General features: G+C 35.8%; 1 protein-coding gene across 1 annotated transcript in view; it reads left to right on the top strand.

The window, feature by feature from the left end:
• Nucleotides 1–22,255, top strand: part of FBXO11 (F-box protein 11) — an 84,253-nt gene that overhangs the window by 37,966 nt on the left and 24,032 nt on the right. The window contains exons 2-4 of the mRNA XM_045445971.1: nucleotides 20,802–20,929; nucleotides 21,295–21,376; nucleotides 21,795–21,939. Of these exons, the coding sequence (XP_045301927.1) occupies nucleotides 20,802–20,929; nucleotides 21,295–21,376; nucleotides 21,795–21,939 (355 nt within the window). The remainder of the gene's footprint in view (nucleotides 1–20,801; nucleotides 20,930–21,294; nucleotides 21,377–21,794; nucleotides 21,940–22,255) is intronic.

The raw sequence follows: 22,255 nt of genomic DNA, 5'->3' as shown, positions 1-22,255 counted from the left end.
AGACATAGTAAAGCTTTAGCTATTTGTATACAAGAAATTGGACCAAAATCTTTCTTGAGATCTCATCCATTTGTGAATTTATGAAAATGTGCTGTTTTTTCTCTGTGTAAATCATCCAGAGGCTATTACTTTTAAATCTTGCCAAGTTCCCCCCCTTCCCCTAACCCCAATCAGTGCCAATTAGTTTAATCCTAAACTAACCCAGACATCATCAGAATGAATCATTGATGTTGACACAAGTTGTTCCCCAAATCTCCAATTATTTTTATATTTTAATCTTTGAGCTCTGGATGATTTTGAGATGAGTGGATATATTTTGTTGTAGTATTCCTCCTTATACATCTTAGAATCAAGAAGGGGGGGGTGCCTGGGTGGCTCAGTCGGTTGAGCGGCCGACTTCGGCTCAGGTCATGATCTCACGGTCTGTGAGTTCAAGCCCCGCGTCGGGCTCTGTGCTGACAGCTCGGAGCCTGGAGCCTGTTTCACATTCTGTGTCTCCCTCTCTCTGACCCTTCCGTTCATGCTCTGTCTCTCTCTGTCTCAAAAGTAAATAAACGTTAAAAAATAAATAAATTAATTAATTAAATAAAAAAGGGAAATACATTTCTGTAAAGGGTAGCTTTAAATTACCCATATTGCTAATAAATTGTTAGTGCCATTAATTGTTTACTCTGTAACTCCTTTGTAAGAAGTAAAACTTAGTAAAACCCAAAGTACTTTCAATTCAGGTTTTTGCATTAAGCAGTCTTGTGTTTTTCAAGAAGTATTCATGCTCTAGAACATTGTTATTGACATCAGTCTGTGGGATACCACATGAAAATCTGGATAATTTATAAATTTTAAAAAATATTTTTCAGTTCTAATATGAAAAGTTTTTTTCCTTTTGTTTTATTTAGTTAATGATTTACATGACTCAAAGCATTAGTGAAAAAAAACATTTTGGCGCCACCTGCTGTTTAATAGGATATTTCATCTACTCTGGTAAAACTTGAAGGTAGATTTGAGTATGTATATATTTTCTATTTATTCCTGTAAAGCAGAAAAATAATGGATTTTGGAAATAAGCTTACTGAAAAATATTTCTGTACTCTTACCTCTGCCACTTTTGTATATTCATTCAGTGCCTCTGGGTTCCTGAAGACTTTTTCCTCTACCTTCCTTTGTCTTCCCATGAAAGCTTTGAGTAAGACAGACTCACTGGGCTTCTTACTTAACTTTTGCTTTCTTATGTCCTTTTCTGAAGACCTAGTTTTTCATCCTTCGTAGTCTTCCTGCATCTTATCCTCAAGCCGCACCTCTGTCTATTCTGTGAAATCGTCCCCTGTGATTCTGAGCTACATTTATTTTTACTGCTTTTCTATAGTTTCTTTTATATAAATACAGAAGTAGCATCTTATTTTATATTCATAGTCTCTAATTGTCAGACATGACCTAGTACTCCGGTATATTAAGAGGGAGAGAGTGAGTTTGTTCATTAGTTGTCATGTATGTCTCTTCTCTCCAAACAAGAGTCCTGTTCTCTGTTGACTGGGGCAGTTTATATACTGATTTTGTAGTCTTTAGATAACAAATGTTTATGCACTTTTGGGTATAAAAACTTGAAAATCTGATGCCTTGATTTAAAAAACTGTGCAGGGGTACTTGGGTGGTTCAGTTGGGTAAGCATCCGACTTCAGCTCAGGTCATGATCTCGCTGTCCCGGAGTTTGAGCCCTGCATTTGGCTCTGCTGACAAGTCAGAGCCTGGAGCCTGCTTCAGATCCTGTCTCCCTCTCTCTCTGCCCCCTCCACTGCTCACACTCTGTCTCTCTCCTCTCTCAAAAATAAATAAAACATTTAAAAAATTAATAAATAAAAAACTGTGTACATAGACTAAAGATAAATGAGTCCTAAGCAGTGAACTTTGAGTAAAGTTGAGTTTCTGTGCATAAGTAGCATGATGTCTCTTTTGGCTGATCAAATCTTATTCTGTTTCTCCATCAAATTTAAACATTGTTGATTTCTGCTGTGTTGATTTACTTACAGCATTCCTACCACTCACCTCAACCCAATAAAACTTTGAAACATGTATTTAAAGCTTAATTTTACATTTCCTCAACTAAGAATAACATCTCTAGACTTCCTCTTTTGTAAGATGAGGATGGATACTCATGGTTCTTGCCTTTCACCACAAAGGTGGTTACAGCTGTACATTCTCATTATCAAGGTTAACAAATGTTTGCCATGTTGTTAGTGAAGTGTTTTTCAGTGATTTGTACATAAAATGACTTGAGGTTGAAAAATGAGTGTTTACTATGAATATGGAGATATTTTTCTCTGTAGCGCCAAGTATGTGCTAGTTTCTCTTTCTCTACTCCCTAATAGGCCACTCAAAAGAGATCATTCCTAACTATTCTGATGGATTCTTTTTTTTACATTTCACCTGTTGCCTTTATCGTGTTTTCAAGTTATTCCAAGCTTCTTATTATCTAACCTGTTACTTTCCCTATGAAATTTCTAGGAAATTTTCATTCCTGCAGCTCTTTGGAGTCCTCTTCTGATCTGTAGTTCCTTTGGGCCTGCTTCACAACCTTTATCTTGGAATTTCTTCCCTTTGTTGTTTTTCTGTGATAACTTTATTAATTTCTGGATCCCAGATCATCTTCTTTCTATATTTACTGCCTAGTTTTGTTGAACTATGTCATCAAGTAACTTCCTAAGGAAAGTTATATAGAAGACCAACTTTCTAAGTCTCAGCCTGTCTGGAAATTTCTTTATTCTCCCTTTATTCTTGTGTGGTGGTTTGATGAGACTTGACTTCCTTTTATTGATCAACAGTGAATGTCATTCCTTTCAGATTCACATACCATGATTGTCCTTTACTGTAATTGCATTTTTCAGAGTTCAAAGCTCATCTGAGGTTTTGAGAGGATTTGACAGCTCCCTCTTCAGTTGTAGCCTCTAACATGCTTTAGTAGGCAGTAGCTTCTTCTGCTTTGCTTCTGCAGTCAACACTCATTTATTTTTGTGTCTTCTAGAAATCCATTGAAATCTTTTGTGTACTGATGGCTTTATCCTGTTCTCTCTTTTGTAGCGGTTTGTATCTTTTTATTTCCTTACTAATAATGTAAGGAGCCTTGGGGATAAAATGAGTCTATCAATCCTGCCATTTTCCCCCAGGTTTTTTTATTTTTAAAAGTTTAGGGGCACTTGGGTGGCTCAGTTGGTTGGTTGAGTGTCTGACTTCGGTTCAGGTCATGATCTTGCGGTTTGTGAGTTCGAGCCCTGCGTCAGGCTCTGTGCTGACAGCTCAGAGCCTGGAGCCTGCTTTGGATTCTGTGTCTCCTCCTCTCTCCGCCCCTCCCCTGCTCATGCTCTGTCTCTCTGTCTCTCAGTAATAAACATTAAAAAAAAAAAAAGTTTAAAGTTGACCTGTACTAAGAAAGTAACTTGAACATTAGATCCCTATTGATATTATAGTGATTTTACTGTGGCAGAAAATTATTCCTGATTTCATGCTGTGTTTTCTAAATAATAGTAGTATGTATACATACAGCTTTCCATTGGATAATTGCAAAAACTTTATCAGAGAAGAGTGACTGAATCACAATTTGGGTTTGTTTGTTTTTTCCTCTTTTTTACTACCATCACCTTAATCCAGGGTTTTCTGGTTTATTGCCATTATTGAAGGAGTCTTTTTATTGTACCCTAGTTTCTTATATGCACATTGCTGCCTAAGCCACCTCTTAACAAAAGGTTTATTAAATGTTACAACTCTAATTGAAAATTTTCCTTTTTTTTTTTTTTTTTTTTTTTACCACACCATTTACCTTGGCTTTCAAAGACTTTTTGTGTGTGTGGCCCCATTGATTCTCAAAAATGTGACTCCTGACCCAGCAGAGGCAGGATCCCTTGGAACTTGTTGGCAGTATAAATCCTTACTCCCATTCTTTCCTTTCTGATTCAGAAACACTGAGGGTGGAGCTCAGCATTGTGTTTTAACAAGATCTCCACATGATTCTCATCTGTACTGAAGTTTGAAGACTGCTGATCTAAGTCCATCCCTCTCAGTTTGCAGGCAAAGAATTGAGGTATAGAGAGGTTAATTGGTTTGCCCAAAGTGATAAAACTAGGTAGTTTTCTTTCTAATACTCTACACTTGATTTGACTTTTTATAAGTTGCAATTAGAAAGCAATACAAGAGGCACCTGGGTGGCTCCATTGGTTAAACATCTGACTTCAGCTCAGGTCCCATTATCACTATTCATGAGTTCAAGCCCCGCATCAGGCTCTGTGCTGACAGTTCAGGGCCAGGAGACTGCTTCGGATTCTGTGTCTTCCTCTCTCTCTGGCCCTCCCCGATCCTACTCTGTCTCTCTCTTCCTCAAAAGTAAATAAACATTAAAAAAAAAAAAAAATTAGAAAGCAATCCAAAAATGGAAAAGTTGGGAAAGGCTTTATAGATAGAGAACTTGGGACTTGACAGAACACTAAACTATATAACCTTATGTAAGTAGAAAAGAGACGGATATTGTAAGCAGAAAGAACACAGTGAATAAAGGCACATAGATGTAAATACATATGTAAGCATATCCTAGGAACAGAATAGTCTAAGTTGCACTAATACTAGCTCTGCTTCACAGGAGATGGAGATAATATATGTAAAATAATGATCACACTACCTGGCACATTGATAAAATGTTAACTGCACATTATTAGTGCTGGTGGCTGGGTAGTGTCGATTATGTTGTTGATGTTGTTGTTTGGGAGGTGGTATGGAACAGAAGACTGTGTCTGAACCAAGTCCCAGCCTTGCTGCTTACTAGATGTTTGACTGGAAAGTTAATCTCTCTAAACCAACTATTTTTCAGCTTATATCTGTTATTATTAATAAGTTATCTTACTTGACACTGAATGACATAAAGCTAATGTCAAAAATCCTATCTTTCCTGAAAGGGTGAATTTTTGTCTTGAATTGAAAAAATTAACAAAAATGGCCAAGGAAAATGGAAACTTTAATAAGAGCGGAGTAGTTAAATAAATTTAACAAGAGACTGTTGGAATAAATCATGGAACATTTATATTCTGTAGCCATTGATAGCCATGTTTCAGAAAAAATTTCATGACCTATAAACATACTTCATGTTCATGGTACAGTGAAAATTAAAAAGCAAGATATACAAAGCAGTATGTACAGTATTTCAATTATATCATTTTATAGGGAAAAAAACTGGAATATTCTAAAGCATTAATGGGAATAAAATTCTGAGTGATGGGATTTTTCAGTAACTTTTTTCCCTTTTGTGTTTTTCTTTACATTTCCTAAGTGAACATATTTTTATAATAAAAAAAAATGAGTGTAACAAATACTTCAGTTGTGGCAGGATTGTTGGAATAATTTTATAGCCTCCCAGAATGATATTTTAAAGGGGATATACTCATTTTTTTCTGTGGTCAGCCCATGGCATTTGTGGATTTCACATTATATTTTGTGCTATTTAAGAACTACTCTGAACACCCATCATAGGTAGTTTGTACTAGTAATTATTATTTCTACTTCAGCTTTTTTTTTTTGAAGACTGAATTGGATAATATTAAAAGGGCTTCTAACTGGAATATTTTGAGTGGACCTGGCTAACTTTCAGCATCCCATCTCATTTATGGATGTCTCTACCAGGTACTGTGTTAAGTATTAATGTTTACAACATTTTATGAGGTAGGCACCATTATTTCCATTTTATGGATGCACTGAAAATCAGACAGAGTAAGGAATTTGTCCATGATTGTAGAGCTAGCGACTAAGCCAAGATTCTAAGCCAAATAAGTACCGTTTTCCCTGTCTGTATTTTTAATCACTGTACTATACTGTATCCAAGTATTATTGATATTTATAATACAAAAAGATCTAAAGAGGTGCCCATTATGAAAATAAAGGGTCTGACGTATATGTTTTGGTGTTTTTGTATAAAATGTTAACTTACTAACACTTAATAAAGACCTGAAATAGTATGATTTTTTTTTAATACTGTAAACATTTCCAAAAGAATATGTTTTATTTCATGATACTCTTCTATATGATAAATACTCCTAGTAATAAGTATATCCAGTAATATTTATCAAGATTAATTTGTATGTATATATGTATTTTTACTTTTTTTAATGTTTTTATTTTCTTTTGGGAGAGAGAGAGAGACAGAGTGTGAGCAGGGGAGGGGCAGAGAGAGGGAGACACAGAATCTGACACCAGCTCCTGGCTCTGAACTGTTAGCACAGAGCCTGATGCAGGGCTCGAACTCACAAACCGTGATATCATGACCTGAGCCGAAGTCGGAATCTTGACCGAGTGAGCCACCCAGGTGTCCCAAGACTAATTTGTGTTTAGATAGTACACTGGTTAAGAGTATGGGGCTCTGGAGCTAGTCTGAGTTCAGATTCTGCCTCTGCTACTTAATATCGCATAACCTTGGGCAAAATGCTTAACCTTTCCTTGACTGGTTTCCTTCTCTGTAAACTAGGAATAAAATAATATGTTCCTCATAGGGGAGCCTAGGTGGCTCAGATGTTTAAGCGTCCAACTCTTGATTTCAGCTCAGGTCATGATCTCATGGTTCTGGGATCAAGCCTTCTGTCAGGCTCCATGCTAACAGCATGCGATCCCTGCTTGGGATTCACCTTCTTCTCTTTGTCTGCCCCTCCTCCCCCATCTTGCTTGTGTGTGTGTGTGTGTGTGTGCGCGCGCGCGCGCGCGCGCGCACGCGCGCGTGCACTCTCTTTTTCTCTCAAAATAAATAAACATTTAAAAAAGTAATATATGGGGTGTGTGAGTGGTTCAATTGATTGAACGTTTGACCCTTGATCTTGGTCAGGTCATGATCTCCTGGTTTGTGGGGTTGAGCCCCATGTTGGGGCTACTTGGGATAGCACAAGAGCCTCCTTGGGATTCTCTCTTTCCTTCTCTCTCTGCCTCTCCCCCATATGTACTCTCTATCTCTCTCTTAAAGTAAATAAGTAAACTTAAATAATAATATGTTCCTCATAGAGTTGATACAGTGATTTAGTGACTTAGAACAGGGATACTGTGTTTTTTTTTTCTTTTAATTTTTTTAACGTTTTATTTATTTTTGAGACAGGGAGAGACAGAGCATGAACAGGGGAGGGTCAGAGAGAGGGAGACACAGAATCTGAAACAGGCTCCAGGGTCTGAGCTGTCAGCACAGAGCCTGACGCGGGGCTCGAACTCACGGACCGCGAGATCATGACCTGAGCCGAAGTCGGCTGCCCAACCCACTGAGCCACCCAGGCGCCCCAGGGATACTGTGTTTTATTGCACATCACTTTATATTACAGATACTGCATTTTTTACAAATTGAAGGTTTGTGGCAACCCTGCATCAAGCAAGTCTATCAGTGCTATTTTTCTAACAGCATTTTGCTCTTTTTGTGTGTATGTGTCATGTTCTGATAATTCTTGCAGTATTTTGAACTTACTATTTTGTGGTGGTCGTCTGTGATCAGTGATTATGACTTCCTGAAAGCTCAGTTAATGGTTAGCATTTTTTAGCAATAAAACATTTTTTTTTAAATTTTTTTTCAACGTTTATTTATTTTTGGGACAGAGAGAGACAGAGCATGAACGGGGGAGGGGCAGAGAGAGAGGGAGACACAGAATCGGAGACAGGCTCCAGGCTCTGAGCCATCAGCCCAGAGCCTGACGCGGGGCTCGAACTCACGGACCGCGAGATCGTGACCTGGCTGAAGTCAGACGCTTAACCGACTGCGCCACCCAGGCGCCCCTGCAATAAAACATTTTTTAACTTAAGTATGTATGTTGTTTTTTTAGACATAATGCTATTACACAACTAACAGACTACAATATAGTATAAACATAGCTGTTATATGCACTGTGAAACTAGAAATTTATTTGACTTGCTTTATTGTGGTAGTCACTTTATTGCAGTGGTCTGGAACCAAACCTGCAAATCTCTTGAGATATGCCTATATGTGTATAAAATATCTGAAACAGTGGTGTTTGCCACATGTAAGTATTCAGTATTAGGTACACTAATAGTGGTAGTACTAGTAGCAGTAGTGGTACTGCTGCTACTACTATTAGTCCAATTACTATCATTATTCATATTATAAAATAAACTTTTCAGACATTCAAATTACATATATGCATACATACATACGCACATACGTAAGATTGTACTTAGAGTCCATTGAGCTGAAACTTACTTTGCTTCCACTTACTAACTTTCTAACCTTCAGCATTTCCCTGAACTTTAATGTCAGTAAAACAGGCTGATAATATTCTTTCCTGTCAGGTAATCTCTTGATCTGTAAAACATTACTAGAAATCATATAGTTCTAGAAATTATGGTCTAACTTTAAAACTATGAAAGAAAGAGAACTGATGATGCTCTGCCTCCCCTCCCTTCCATGAGGTCCATTTTCTTTCTTTCAGAAAAATGGTTTCTCAAGTGAGTTGACAACAAAGGTTAAGCATTTAATGCTTGTTAGATTATAATAGTCTTATTCTTATTTCGATTTTCATACTTTACTCTCCTGGTCTTGGTATTCCTTCTCTATAAAACTAAAGTAATAAAAAGTATTTCTAAAAATTTCTAAATTTAATGTGAAAATAAAATTAGGGACAAGCTAAATTGTTTTCTTTTAAGCTGTGTGTATATGGTGATTAACGTACTCTACCTCATATTTTCCTAACACCTTGTGTATGCCTTTAATATGGTGGTTATTATAGTGATTCAGTTGTTTGTATGTGTAGCTTCCTACTGAATCAAGCAGGTCTTTATATTCATTGTGACTAACAAATAGTTGAAAATTAACAGGTTTTTAAAATTTGCTGACTTACATGAATCCTAGATTAGCCCATAATTAATGAGGTTTGTCTTAATTGCTGACTTGGTGCCATGGTCATTCTGATCTTAAATTAATGATTCACTTGATTCCCTGGTCATATCAGCTTCTACTTTAGATGTAATATTGCTTTTGAATAATATCATTGTCTAAATCCACTTAAAGCTACTTAAAATTTATGAAAGTTGCTAACTTTAAAAAGATTCTTTTATTTTTCATCAAGCTAGCTAGAATTATGAACTCTTGTCAATTCTGGGACCCACAGATATTTTTTATATGTGGTATTGATAATTTTGACCTCAATAGATAACAATCCATTGTACATTATATAGCTTTTTCTCAAGGATTGGATAGCACATTAGTATCAAGTGTCTATATTATAGTATGTAAATAAGGATAGCTAAATCTATGCTTTGTAACTCTCTGCTCCTACTATAGTATATTTGCAAAGTGATAAAATTCTTTCTTCAAATCACTCATTGAAACTTGAGTTTTGTTGAGAATCTCCACTTGTATGTCCCACAGTACCTCAAAACTCAAAACCCAAACCTGAACTCATCTTTTCCTCCCCATTCCATCCCTAGCTTGTCCACAAAGATCCTTGCCCTAGTACATGGCACCATCCATTGGATTGCCCAAATCAGTATTACTCCTGGCTGCATCCTCTTCTCTACCCGCCCCTCATATCCATTCACTCATTAAGTTTTATGAATTTACCTTGTGCATGTATCTCAAATCTATTCACTTCTTCCTTTTTTATTAACCATAGTTCAAGCCATGTTTATCTCTTCTCATTTGTATTTCTGCCATAGCATCCTAAACTGGTCTCCCACCACCATTACCATCCATTTCCAGTTGTTTTTACACTGTTTAAGTAATCTTCCTAAAATACAAATCAGAGCATGTTGCTTGCTGCTCTATTTAAAACCATTCAGTGGTGGGGCTCCTGGGTGGCTCAGTCGGTTAAGCATCTGACCGGCTCAGGTCATGATCTCATGGTTCATGAGTTCGAGCCTTGCCATCAAGCTTTGTGTTGACAGTGTGGAGCCTGCTTAGGTCGGTCGGTCTGTCTGTCTCTCTCTCAAAATAAATAAACAAACTTAAAAAAATATTCAGTAACAATCCTTGACCTTCAAGATAACATCTAAATTCTTTAAAGTGTTTATAGCACCCTTCATAATCCAGCCCCTACTACATGATACAGCCATATGGAGCAACTTGTAGTTCCTGGAGACCTGTGCTGGAGGTGAGCACCTTCAGGTCTTGACACACACTATTCTTTCTGCTTGACTAATTCCCAATTGTCATCAGTCTCATTTTGGAATTTTTTCAAGAAACCTTCACCGATACCCCAGTATCCTACTCCAACATCATCTAATATTGAATTAGATAATTCTTGTATATTTCCATAGTACTTTCTGCTTATCCCTGTAACCGCATGTGACATACTGTATTGTCATCGCCTATTTAGTTGTCTGCGTCTCTCCTGAATTCCTGGATGGCAGGTACAATATTGTTTTGGTTGCTGTGTTTCATTTCATTCTTTCTTTCTTTTTTTTTTTTTTTTTCCTTTTATGGTTTGCCAACAATGTTGGAGCTACTTTCTTCAGATGTATCTTTCTCCCTCCCTCCCTCCCTCTCCCTCTCTCTCTCTCTCTCTCTCTCTCTCTCTCTCAATTAAAATTTCATTTATTTTTTTGACTTATTTAGCCTGGAGACAAAAAGTTTATTTCTCCCACCATCCACCCTCTACCTCTAGCAACTGTCATTCTGTTGTCTGTATTTATGAACTTGGTGTTCAGGGCAGGGGGTTGGTTTTGTGTTTGGAGTTTTTTATTTTCTTTTAGATTCCACATGTAAGAGAGATCATATGGTAGTTATCTTTTCTTCATCTGACTTACATCACTTAGCGTAGTGCCTTCAGGATCCATCTGTGTTTCCACAAATGGCAAGATTTCATCCTTTTTTATGGCTGAATAATATTCTATTGTGTATATATACAATTTTTTCATCGATTCATCAATCAGTGGACACTTAGGTTGTTTCTGTATATTGGCCGTTGTAAATAATGCTGCAGTGAATATGGGGTGGGAGGTGTATACATCTTTTCAGGTTAGTGTTTTTGTTTTCTTCAGGTAAATACCCAGAAGTGGAATTGCTGGATCATATGGTAGTTCTACTTTTAACTTTTTAAGGAAACTCTATACTTTTTTCTATAGTGGTTGTACCAGTTTACATTCCCACCAGAAGTGGCCAAGAGATCCTTTTGGGTTTTTTTTTTTTAAGTTTATTTATTTATTTTGAGAGAGTAAGCAAGTGTGAATGGGTGGGGAAGAGGCAGAGAGAGAATCCCAAGCAGGTTCTGCACTGACAGTGGTGCTTGAAGTCATGAACCCTTGACATCATGACCTGAGCTGAAGTCAAGAGTCAGATGCTTAACCTCACTTGCTTAACTGACTGATCCACCCAGGCACCCCAGAGATCCTTTTCTCTACATCGCCAACACTTGTTATTCTAGTCTTTTTGATAATAGCCATTCTAACACGTGTGAGGTGATATCCCTTTTGATTTGCATCCCCAATGATTATAAATGTTGACATCTTTTCATGTATCTGTTGGCCTTCTGTAGGTCTTTGGGAGAATGTCTATTCTAATTTACTGCCTATTTTTTAAATTGGATTGTTAGGGTTTCATTTTTGTTTTGCTGTTGAGTTGTAGGAATTCTCTGTATATTTTGTATATTAGTTGTTTATCAGATACATGATTTACAAATATTTTATTCCATTCAATAGGTTGTCTTTTCATTTTGTTGTTCCCTTTGCTGTGCAGAAGCTTTTTAGTTATGAAGTAGTCCCATTTGTTTATTTTTGCTTTTGTTGATTTGCCTTGGGTGTCAAATTCAAAAAATCATTGCCAGGACCTGTGTCAAGGAGTTTATTGCCTATGTTATCTTCTAGGAATTTTACGGTTTGAAGTTTTTAATCCACTTTGAGTTTATTTTTGTGTGTAGTGTAAGCTAGTAGTTCAGTTTCATTCTTTTGTATTTGGCTGTCCAGTGTTTCCAACATTGTTTATTGTGTCCTATCTGCATTGTGTATTCTTGGCTCCTTTGTTGTAAATTAATTGACCTTATATGTGTGGGTATATTTCTGGGCCCTTTATTCTGTTCCATTGATCTATGTGTCTTTTTATGCCAATGTAATACTGTTTTAATTACTATGTCTTTGTAATATATTTTGAAATCTGGGTTCTCCAGCTTTGTTCTCCTCTTTCAAGATTGCTCTGGCTATTCAGGGTCTTTTATCGTTCCATACAAATTTTAGAATTGTTTGTTCTGTTTCTATGAAAAATACCATTGGGATTATGAAAGGGATTGTGTTGAATCTGTATATTGCTTTGAGTAGTATGGACATTTTAACAGTACTAATTTTTCCAATGCATGAGTACAGAATATCTTCCCATTTATTTGTGTCTTCAATTTCATTAATGTCTTCTAGTTTTTAGTATATAGGTCTTTTACCTCCTTAATTAAATTTATTCCTGGGTATTTTTTTGTTTTTGTGCATTTGTAAATGGGTTTTCTTTTTAATTTCTAATAGTTAATTCTTCATGTATGCAACAAATTTTTGTGTATTGACTTTGTATCCTGCAACTTTATTGAATTTATTCTAACAATTTCTTGATGTTTTTAGGGTCTTGTATATATAATATGTCACCTGTAAATAGTGACAGTTTTACTTCCTCCTTTCCAATTTGGATGCCTTTATTTGTCTTACCTGATTACTCTGGCTAGGATTTCCAATACTGTCTTGAATAACGTGGCAAGAGTGAGCATATTGGTCTTGTTGTTCCTGGTTTTTAGAGGAAAAGCATTTAGTTTTTCACCGTTGAGTATGTTAGCTGTGGGTTTATCTTATATGACCTTTACTGAGGTATGTTCCCTATACCCACTTGGCTGAGAGTTTTTATCGTAAATGGTTGTTGAATTTTGTCAGATGCCCTTTCTGCATCTATTGAGATGATCATATGATTTTTTTCTTTTATTTTGTTAACGTGGTGTATCACATTGACTGATGTGTAGCTGTTAGGCCTTCTTGCATCCCTGGAATAAATCCCACTTGATCATGGTGTCTGCTCCTTTTAATGTATTGTCGAATTCAGTTTGCTGATATTTCATTGAGGATTTTTATATTTATGTTCATCAGGGATATTGGCCAATAATTTTCTTGTGGCATCCTTGTCTGGTTTTGCTATCAAGATAATGTCTGCCTTGACTTTGGAAGAGTTTTGTCCTCTTCTATTTTTGGAAGAGGTTAGAAAAATTGATATTAAATCTTTGAATGCTTGGTAGAACATAACAAGAACCCATCATAAAAGGAAGAAGACCCATCATATGCTGCCTTACAAGAGACTCATTTTCCAAAATAGATTATGTTAGGCCACAAAAAAAGTCTTAATAAATTTAAGAGAATTGAAATCATATCAGGCATCTTTTCCAACCATAATAGTATGCAACTAGAAAATTAATTATACAAAGAAGACCAGAGAATTCACAAATTTGTGGAGATTAAATAGTATGCTACCGAACAACCAGTGGGTCAAAGAAGAAATCAAAAGAGAAATCAAAAAATACCTTGAGACAAAAAAAATGGAACTGTGACAGACAAATATGTGGCATGCAGCAAGAGCAGTTCAGAAGGAAAGTTTGTGGCAATAAATGTCTATCTCAAGAAACAAGAAAGTCTGAGACAACTTTATATTTCAAGGAACTAGGAAGAGAAAAAAAACCCAAATTTAATACAAGGAAGAGAATAACAAAGATTAGAGCAGAAATTAATAAAATAGAGAGTCAAAAGACAATAGAGAAGATTAAGGAAACTAAGAATTGGTTCTTTGAAAAGGTAACAAAATTGACAAACCTTAGCTACACTCACCAAGACAAAAGGAAATAGGACACAAATAAAATAAAAAATGAAAGAGGAAATATTACAACTGAGAGCACAGAAATACAAAAGATTGGGAGAGGTTTTTTTTTGTTTGTTTTAGGATTGGAAGATTAGAATGAAGTTGTATGCCAACAAATTGGACAACCTAGAAGAAATGGATAAATTCCTAGAAATATACAACCTACCAAGACTGAATCATGATGAAGTAGGAAATTTGAACAGATGAATTACAGTAGGGAGATTGACTCAATAATCAAAAACCTCCCAGCAAACAAAAGCCCAGGACCAGACTGCTCCACTGGTAAATTCTACCAGACATTGAAAGAATTAATGGTTGCTCTTGTCTCACCAGTAACTCATACGGTACATGGCACATTCGTTCATTCATTCTACATTTATTCAGCAAATATTTGTTGAACACACTTTATGTCCGGCAGTTTAGAATGAGTTGGTCTAAATTTTTTCTGTTGAAATGAAGCCTTGTTTGAGTTTTCAGTAAGTGTTGATAATATCAAAGAAGTGGCTTCTAAAGATGATTATTCAGTGGTCAAAGTGTAAATATTTTTTCTTTTACCAGTCTTAGATAATCCCTATAGTTCATGTTGTTTTGGAAATTCAGAAGTGTGTGTATATGTGTGTAATTAATAACTGAATATGTGAATGGAATATGTAATAATATCTTGAATAATTACATATTATTACTTTATTTCTGGACTCTCTACCTTAAAATATTTAAGAAAAATTAAGTAAAATGCTTAAGTTTTAAGTAAAATATTTAAAAACATTTTAAATGAATTTTATCTTGATTTCAGTTTATTCAGTGGATTTTTTTAGTAGTTGGAAAAAGCTGTGGTAGTTTGCAACTGTGTTAGAAACAGTTGTCAAGTGTGGTTCTTTACAATGTGAAACTGGGAGCTGTTTCTAAACACACAGTTACTAGCACAGATTTGCTTAAGTTTCCAATCTGATCTGTGGCTATGGGTAAGTAATGTGGAATATGTATAATATTTGTGGGGGGTTGGAAACCACTGTAAATTAATTTCCATAAACTCTAACTTTAGGTTAGTGTATAACCTAGTGTATAGATTTTGAACCCCATCCAAGCAGTAATACAGTTTTTTTGTAAACCTTTAAGATAGTTAAGTATGTAAAAATTAAGGTATTCTTCTAGTTTCAGAATGTATAGACTTAAGTCCCTTCTTTTGTTGGTAATAAATCCTAATATAAATTTTCAATGTATTTAATATCAAAGATTTCAAAGATTATTTTTTAGCTAAAGAAAGAAATGTGCTTATTTTCCAGAAGGCTTTGCTTAAACCTTGGTTCCTATTAATAGTGAAGACTCTGGTATATTAATGTAGGGTTTACAGTAAAATCTAAAAATTATAAAATTAAATCTGTGTGTGTGTGTGTGTGTGTAAGCATCCCTTTAAATTGCACACTATTATCTTTTTGAGCACTGATAAGGTCTTAATAAAATGTGTGGATGTGTACACTATCCAATTTGGGTAGTCACTAGTCACATGTGACCGTTGAGCACTTGATATAAGGCATGTCTGAAAATAAATGTGGTAAAAATAAGTACTGATTTTCAAAGATTTGGTATGAAAAAAGAATGTAAAATATCTCAATTTTATATTGGTTAAATGTTGAAATACATTTTAGATATCTGGTTAAATTACATTAGAATTAATTTCACTTTTTTTTTTCAAATACAGCTACTATAATATGAAAAATTACATGTGTGGGGGGTGCTTGGTTGGCTCAGTCAGAAGAGCACGTGACTCTTGATCTCAGGGTTGTGAGTTTGAGCCCCATGTTGGGTAAAGAGATTACTAAAAAAATAAACTTTAAAAAAATTTACATATATGAATCACATTCTGTTTCTATTAGACCTCTCTGGTTGAGAACATTTCCTAACTGAAAATTATGTTTTCTGTAAATTATGGTTGAAATTGAGCATTTTTTGTATTGAGATTTTTTTTTTAGTTTTAGATTACAGCTCGCATTTAAATATGGACATTCTAATACTAGGTGTAAAAGTGAAACTATAAAGTTAAAATTTTTTCAACAAAATATTATTTTGAGGGCTTGCTTTTAGACTTCGTTGTTGGAACAAAGCCATAAATAATATTTTATGATTTCTTGATTCTTGGATTGGAGCTAGTATGGCAGTTACCATTGATCGTTCACTTTATTCATTGTTTCATTTATTTATTTAACAAAATTTTTGTTTATTTGCTTCATATGTGCCAAATCTATCTTGGGAATACTTCATAATTTTAGGAGGGAACAAAAAATCATACATGTGCATGTATATAAGTTCATTGGAGTTGAAGGTAGAAAGACATGAAGCAGTTCCTGTCCAGATTTTTATTTTCTGTAAAGTAGTATCTAAGGTCATCATAGTTCACCACTAGGGATGGTTTTTGGGGAAAACTCCTTGAATTGAAGAGGTTCTCCATAGATGTGAATCAACATTTTTTTGAGTACCTACTGGACAACAAAGTAGATACTGAGAAAGAATATAAATGAGAGATCTGGCCATCAAAGCTTATATTTTTGTCAAGAAAATATGGCATATACCAAAAAAGTAAATAATAACTTAAAGTAGCTATGATATTGCAAAGAATATATGGTACTTACGCACTACTGCAGATAATTATACAGTACTACAGGAATTCAAAAAATGAAGAGAATACTAATGACTAGAGTTGTTTTGTTTTTTAATCTTTCTCCTTTGCTTCATATTGCAATAGTGGCCAAGTGATCTTTTCAGAATGACCCCTTTTTAAATACCTTTTAGAACAGTCAGTGGTAATTTATTATGAGAACTATATAGAAATTTAGCACAGATTCTTTACCTCAGCACAAATAAGAATCAATAACAGTTCTTTTAGAACTGAGCTTTGAGTGCTTTAGAACAAGACAGTGTTTACAGATAGGAAGTTGAGGTTACTATGCCATTACACAATTCAAATTATGTAGCTTTGTGTATCTGTTTGGTGTGAACTTCTGGGTGCAGCTGAGTTAACCAACACCTTTTCTTTCTGTTAGTACCTCTGAATTCCTTACTTTTTAGTCTTTAATATTTGCTGTGTTGATGGTGAGAAGGAAAGGATTCCAGGGCAGGATGGGTGAGTGAGTTAGGTATCTGTAATAATAAGATCTATAGATTTGAGGGTTTTTGTTTGTTTTTAGAGAGAAGGCACGAGTGGGAAAGAGGGGCAGAGGCGGGGAGAGAGGGAACCTCAAGCAGGCTCCACGCTTAGCCTGGAGCCCAATTCAGGGCTCAGTTCCCATGATCTTGGGATCATGACCTGAGCTGAAATCAGGAGTTGGACACTCAACCATCTGAACCACCCAGGTGCCCCAAGATCTATCGATTTTAAACAGGAATAGGAGTGGGGTGAGAGAGAAGAAGGTTGTATAGGATGAAAAGTTTTGAGAATGTACTTTTTTGAGTGTTGTAGAAACTGATTGCTAGCAGCATTATAACCAGGGTGATAGAGATATTATCCCCACATGCATACCTACCACAAACATACAGAAATGTAACACAAAACAAGGACAGAAATGTAAATGCGTAGTTAAGCTCTAAAGAAGGAAAGAAGAAGCCAGAAATGAGAGAAGTCAAATCAAAGCAGTAAGTAGGAGTAGGTGCTATTGTATAAAATAGCACAGGGACTTTTTGGTTCTGGACTATATGTCCTAAGGGATCTGGGTTGGAGTTTTAGTGCATATATGGGCATGGGAGATATGTGGTCTTAGGCATTTTCAAAATAGAGCTAGCACTAAAACCTAGGCATATGGCTTAGAACCTGAAACAACTTCCGTAATTGTACAAAAATCTAATTTTTTTTAATGTTTGTTTATCTTAGCCTGAGTGGGGGAGGAGTAGAGAGACAGGGAAACAGAGGATCTGAAGCAGGCTTCACACTGTCAGCAGTGAGCCCAGTGTGGGGCTCAAACCCATGAACCGTGAGATCATGATCTGAACCGAAGTCGGACACTCAACTGACTGAGCCACCTAGGAGCCCCGTCCTTGCTTTGTATTTTGTAATGACCGCATAATAGTCTATTGTATAGCTGTACCAAAGTTTATTTAACAGTATTGATGAACATTTTGATTGTTATCCCGCAGTATTATAAACAACTGCAGTGAATATCTTGGTACATACTACTTTTCCCATATGTGTGAATATAGTTGCAGAATCAGTTCACAGAAATGGAATTCCTTATTAATAATAGCAATTGCCAAACTGCTCTCCTTAAAGCATTTAGGAATCTTTTTTCCCTCATACTATACTTTAATGATACTAGTATTTGATCACACTTTTTGATATTTGATAACTTGCCACGTAAAAAATCTCATTGTCAGGGCACCTGGGTGGCTCAATGGGTTAAACATCCAGCTCTTGATTTCAGCTCATGTCATGATTTCATGGTTTGTGAGATGGAGCCCCACAATTCTTGGGATTCTCTCTCTCCCCCTCTCTTTGGCCATCCCCCTTGTGCGCTTGCACACACTCTCTCTCTCTCTCTCTCTCTCTCTCTCTCTCTCTCTCGTGCATGCTCTCTCTTTCAAAATATATAAACATTTTTTTTTAATCTCGTCATTTTTATTAGCATTTAAACTTAATTCTGTCTTGTCTATTCATGTCCTTGGCCTGATTTTCTATTGAATTGTTTCTTTTCCATTGATTTGTAGGCATGCAGATAAAATAAGGAAATTACCCTTCTGTGACATGTATTGTAAAAATTTTTTTCCTAATAGGTTGCTTCTTGATTATGTTTGTGGTGTTAATTTTCCAAGCAGAATTTTAAAACTTTTTATATATTACTCAAATTGATTAGCTCTAAAAAAAATCAATATGTTTATTTGGGGGGAGGTGGAGAGAGAGAGAGAGAGAAAGAAAGAACAAGTTGGGGAGGGGCAGAAAGAGAGAAGGAGACATAGAATCTGAAGCAGGCTCCAGGCTCTGAACTGACAAGCAGTGAGCCCAATACAGAGCTTGAACTCATGAAGGGTGAGGTCATGACCTGAGCTAAAGTTGGACGTTCATCTGATTGAGCCACTCAGGTGCCTCTATTAGCCTCTTTTTTTTTTTTTTTTTTAAACAATTCGTACTTAAAGTTAAGAGTATAATACAAGGAAGGTTTTTTCCTTCTGAACCCCCACAAAAGTAAGTTGCCAGCCTGTTATCCTGCTACCTCCTAATACGTTAGGGTGTCTGTTTCCTACAAACAAGGATATTCTCCTAAATCACTGTACTACAGCTATTAAAATCTGAAAGTTAACATTGACCCATTACTACCTTCTAATCTTTTAACTCCCATTCAAGTTTCACTAATTGTCATAATGGCAAATTTTTAGCAAAAGGATCCAGTTCAGAACCATGTTAGTTGCCATATCTCTTCCGTATTCTTCAACCTGGAACAATTCCTTAGACTTTGCTTGACTTTCATGACTTTGACAATTTTGAAGATTATTCAAAACAAATTAGAACAAATTGAGCTTGTTTGAGGTTTCCTCAAATTAAATTTAGGATATATATCTTTATCATAGCAGTTGTGATCATGTTGTATGCTATCAGGTGGCACACAGTTTCAGTTTGTCCTACTGATGATAGTCATGTTGATCACTTGATTAAGGCAGTGTCTGATGGGCATCTCTGCTATCGAGTTACTATTTTTCCCTTTCTACTTAATAAGTATTTGGGGGGAGGTACTCAAACGTGCCATTCCATATCAAACTTTAAAGTTAATTATTTATCTCTAGCAATATGAATTTATGGGTTGCTTTCTATTCATTGGATTATAATACTTTTACTGTCATTATGAATTTTGATGTTCCAACATAATTTTGCTAGTGAGTGATCATTTAAGCTGACCTCTGTGTCTTTTTGACACATCTTCATCATTCTTTGAGCATTTTCTTTTCTCTGCCACAAGATATTCCAGGCTTGTTTTATAATTTCCAACGACCTAAAATCAGCCATTTCTCCAAGGAGCCCTTATCCTTTTTATAAAAAGTTATCAGAAGCCAAGATCCAAATGTTAGTCATACTCATTGGTACTGGAGTGTCAACTGCTTTCTAGGTTCTGTCAGTGGACAGAGCTAGGAAATATACGCAGGTACATTTATCCACATCCAAACATTTACATATGTATTTATGTATTAGAAACCATGAGTTCACATTGATAACCTCCAATTCCAGTCTTAACACCCAAGTTCTTATTCTAGTTTTCTTTTTATAATTTAACTCTCTTCTCTGACAGAAACCTGGCTTCCATTATTGTTTAATTATTTGATGAATCCCTCTGTTGTATGCAGCCAATCTTCCACTTCCACCATCCCTTTTCCTGTATGCCCTTCTCTCCTTGCTCTTGCTCTGACTCTCCATTTCAGGCCACCCCTTCTCCCACACAAGCTTCCTTACCCTGTTGAGCTCTAGCACCCTATGCCAGACCACCGCCTGCAAAATGTTGTTTTCATCCTACTTGATATGTGATACCCACCCTCCACTTAGCCGTCCCTCTGCATGGACACCCTCCTCATCCCACTTTGATTCTGACACCTCTTGCCAGGCTACTCTTCTCACCCTACTTGGGCTATAATCATGTATTAGTAAGTCTTCCCATTCCTCATCTAGTGAACATGCTCCTCACCTTTTTTTTAAATGCCTTCCAGATTTTGTGTTCTACTTCTTCTCCGCTTTAACATTACAAAAAATAATTACCTTTGGTTTCTTTTAGTGATAGATTTTTTTGTACTTGAATACATGCTCTATTTTGGAATTTGTTTTGAAGTAAGAAATGAACTAGAAGTCTAGCATTTCTTTCAGATGTTTGTCCAGTTGGCTGGAATTTTATATAAAAGTTGTACCTACCCCTTCTCCCCCTATCAAATTTATGAAGCTTCTTAAAAGTATACTGCATCCATAGAGCTTTTTTTAAAAAATGGGTGTCATTTTTCATATTGCTTTTTTTTGTAACAGATGATGATGTACCTGCAGATATGGTTGCTGAAGAATCAGGTCCTGGTGCACAAAATAGTCCATACCAACTTCGTAGAAAAACTCTTTTGCCAAAAAGAACAGCGTGTCCTACAAAGAGCAGTATGGAGGTAAATAAATGGAACTCCTTTTCTTTTTGTAATGAAGGAATTGTTAAGAAACAAAACGGGAAATGTCACCATTTAAAAGAAATTTTTTTAATGTGTATTTATTTTTGAGAGAGAGACAGCATGAGTGGGGGAGGGACAGAGAGAGAGAGAGAGACAGAATCTGAAGGAGGCTGTAGGCTCCCAGCTGTCAGCACACAGCCTGACATGGGGCTCAAACTAAAACTGCGAGATCATGACCTGGGTCGAAGTCGGACGCTTAACCGACTGAGCTCCCCAGGTGCCCCTGAAATGTCACCGTTTTTTAGAAATAATGATTACGTATGGTAAAAATATTTGCTTAATTAGTTTTCCTTTTGTTTTTGAAGGGTGCCTCAACTTCAACTACAGAAAACTTTGGTCATCGTGCAAAACGTGCAAGAGTATCTGGAAAATCACAAGATCTATCTGGTATTTCCTTTGGGAAAACTAAGGGATAGAGTTAAATACTCTTTTTAATTTTGTTTGATAGCAAAAATTAAAATTTTATTAAATATAGATTAATGGCACATTTTGAATTGAAAAGGTGATACTATAGAATAAACATGAGAACCTGATCTCTTTTGACTGTAATTGTTGTATAATACATTTTATGTGTTTAACCAGTTTCTGAAATGGTACATAACAGCTAAAAGAAAGAATACTTAAGTTAGGACAAAAGAAGGTAAATGTGTATATTATCTATGAAAGTAAAATGCTTATAAAATGATTGTCATCAAACAATAAAAGCTATTCATTAGATAAAATGAAAATAATGCTCTTTGCATAATGAGAAAGTTGTCACTACCACAATAAATAGTTTAAATTCTGTTTGTTAATCTCTTTATAGCGGCACCTGCTGAACAGTATCTTCAGGAGAAACTGCCAGATGAAGTGGTTCTAAAAATCTTCTCTTACTTGCTGGAACAGGATCTTTGTAGAGCAGCTTGTGTGTGTAAACGCTTCAGTGAGCTTGCTAATGATCCAATTTTGTGGTAAGTGAAAATTTATTTATTATCTTGAGATATATTATTTGCTGCCCTAAATGCTAAAGATGGTAGGGAAGTTGAAGTGTGAGGTGGTAGTTAAAATTAAACAGTTGGAACAACATTAGAATGCTTATAAATTCCATGTTACCTGTTTATCACAAATGTAGGTTGTTGGTCTAAGCGGTATTTATAAAACAAAAAATGAAGTACTTTCTGTGCTGTTTATCAGTTAATAGCAACTGAGTGATTGTGGGAAATGTTGTTCATTTAAATTTAAGCTTTTTAGAAATAGAACTGTGTCTAATTTCAAATAGGTAATTTT

Source organism: Leopardus geoffroyi, chromosome A3, assembly GCF_018350155.1.
Source record: "Leopardus geoffroyi isolate Oge1 chromosome A3, O.geoffroyi_Oge1_pat1.0, whole genome shotgun sequence".
In the NCBI taxonomy this organism is placed as follows: domain Eukaryota; kingdom Metazoa; phylum Chordata; class Mammalia; order Carnivora; family Felidae; genus Leopardus; species Leopardus geoffroyi.
The sequence above is the reverse complement of the archived record's forward strand: the minus strand, read 5'-3'. Positions and strand labels throughout refer to the sequence as shown.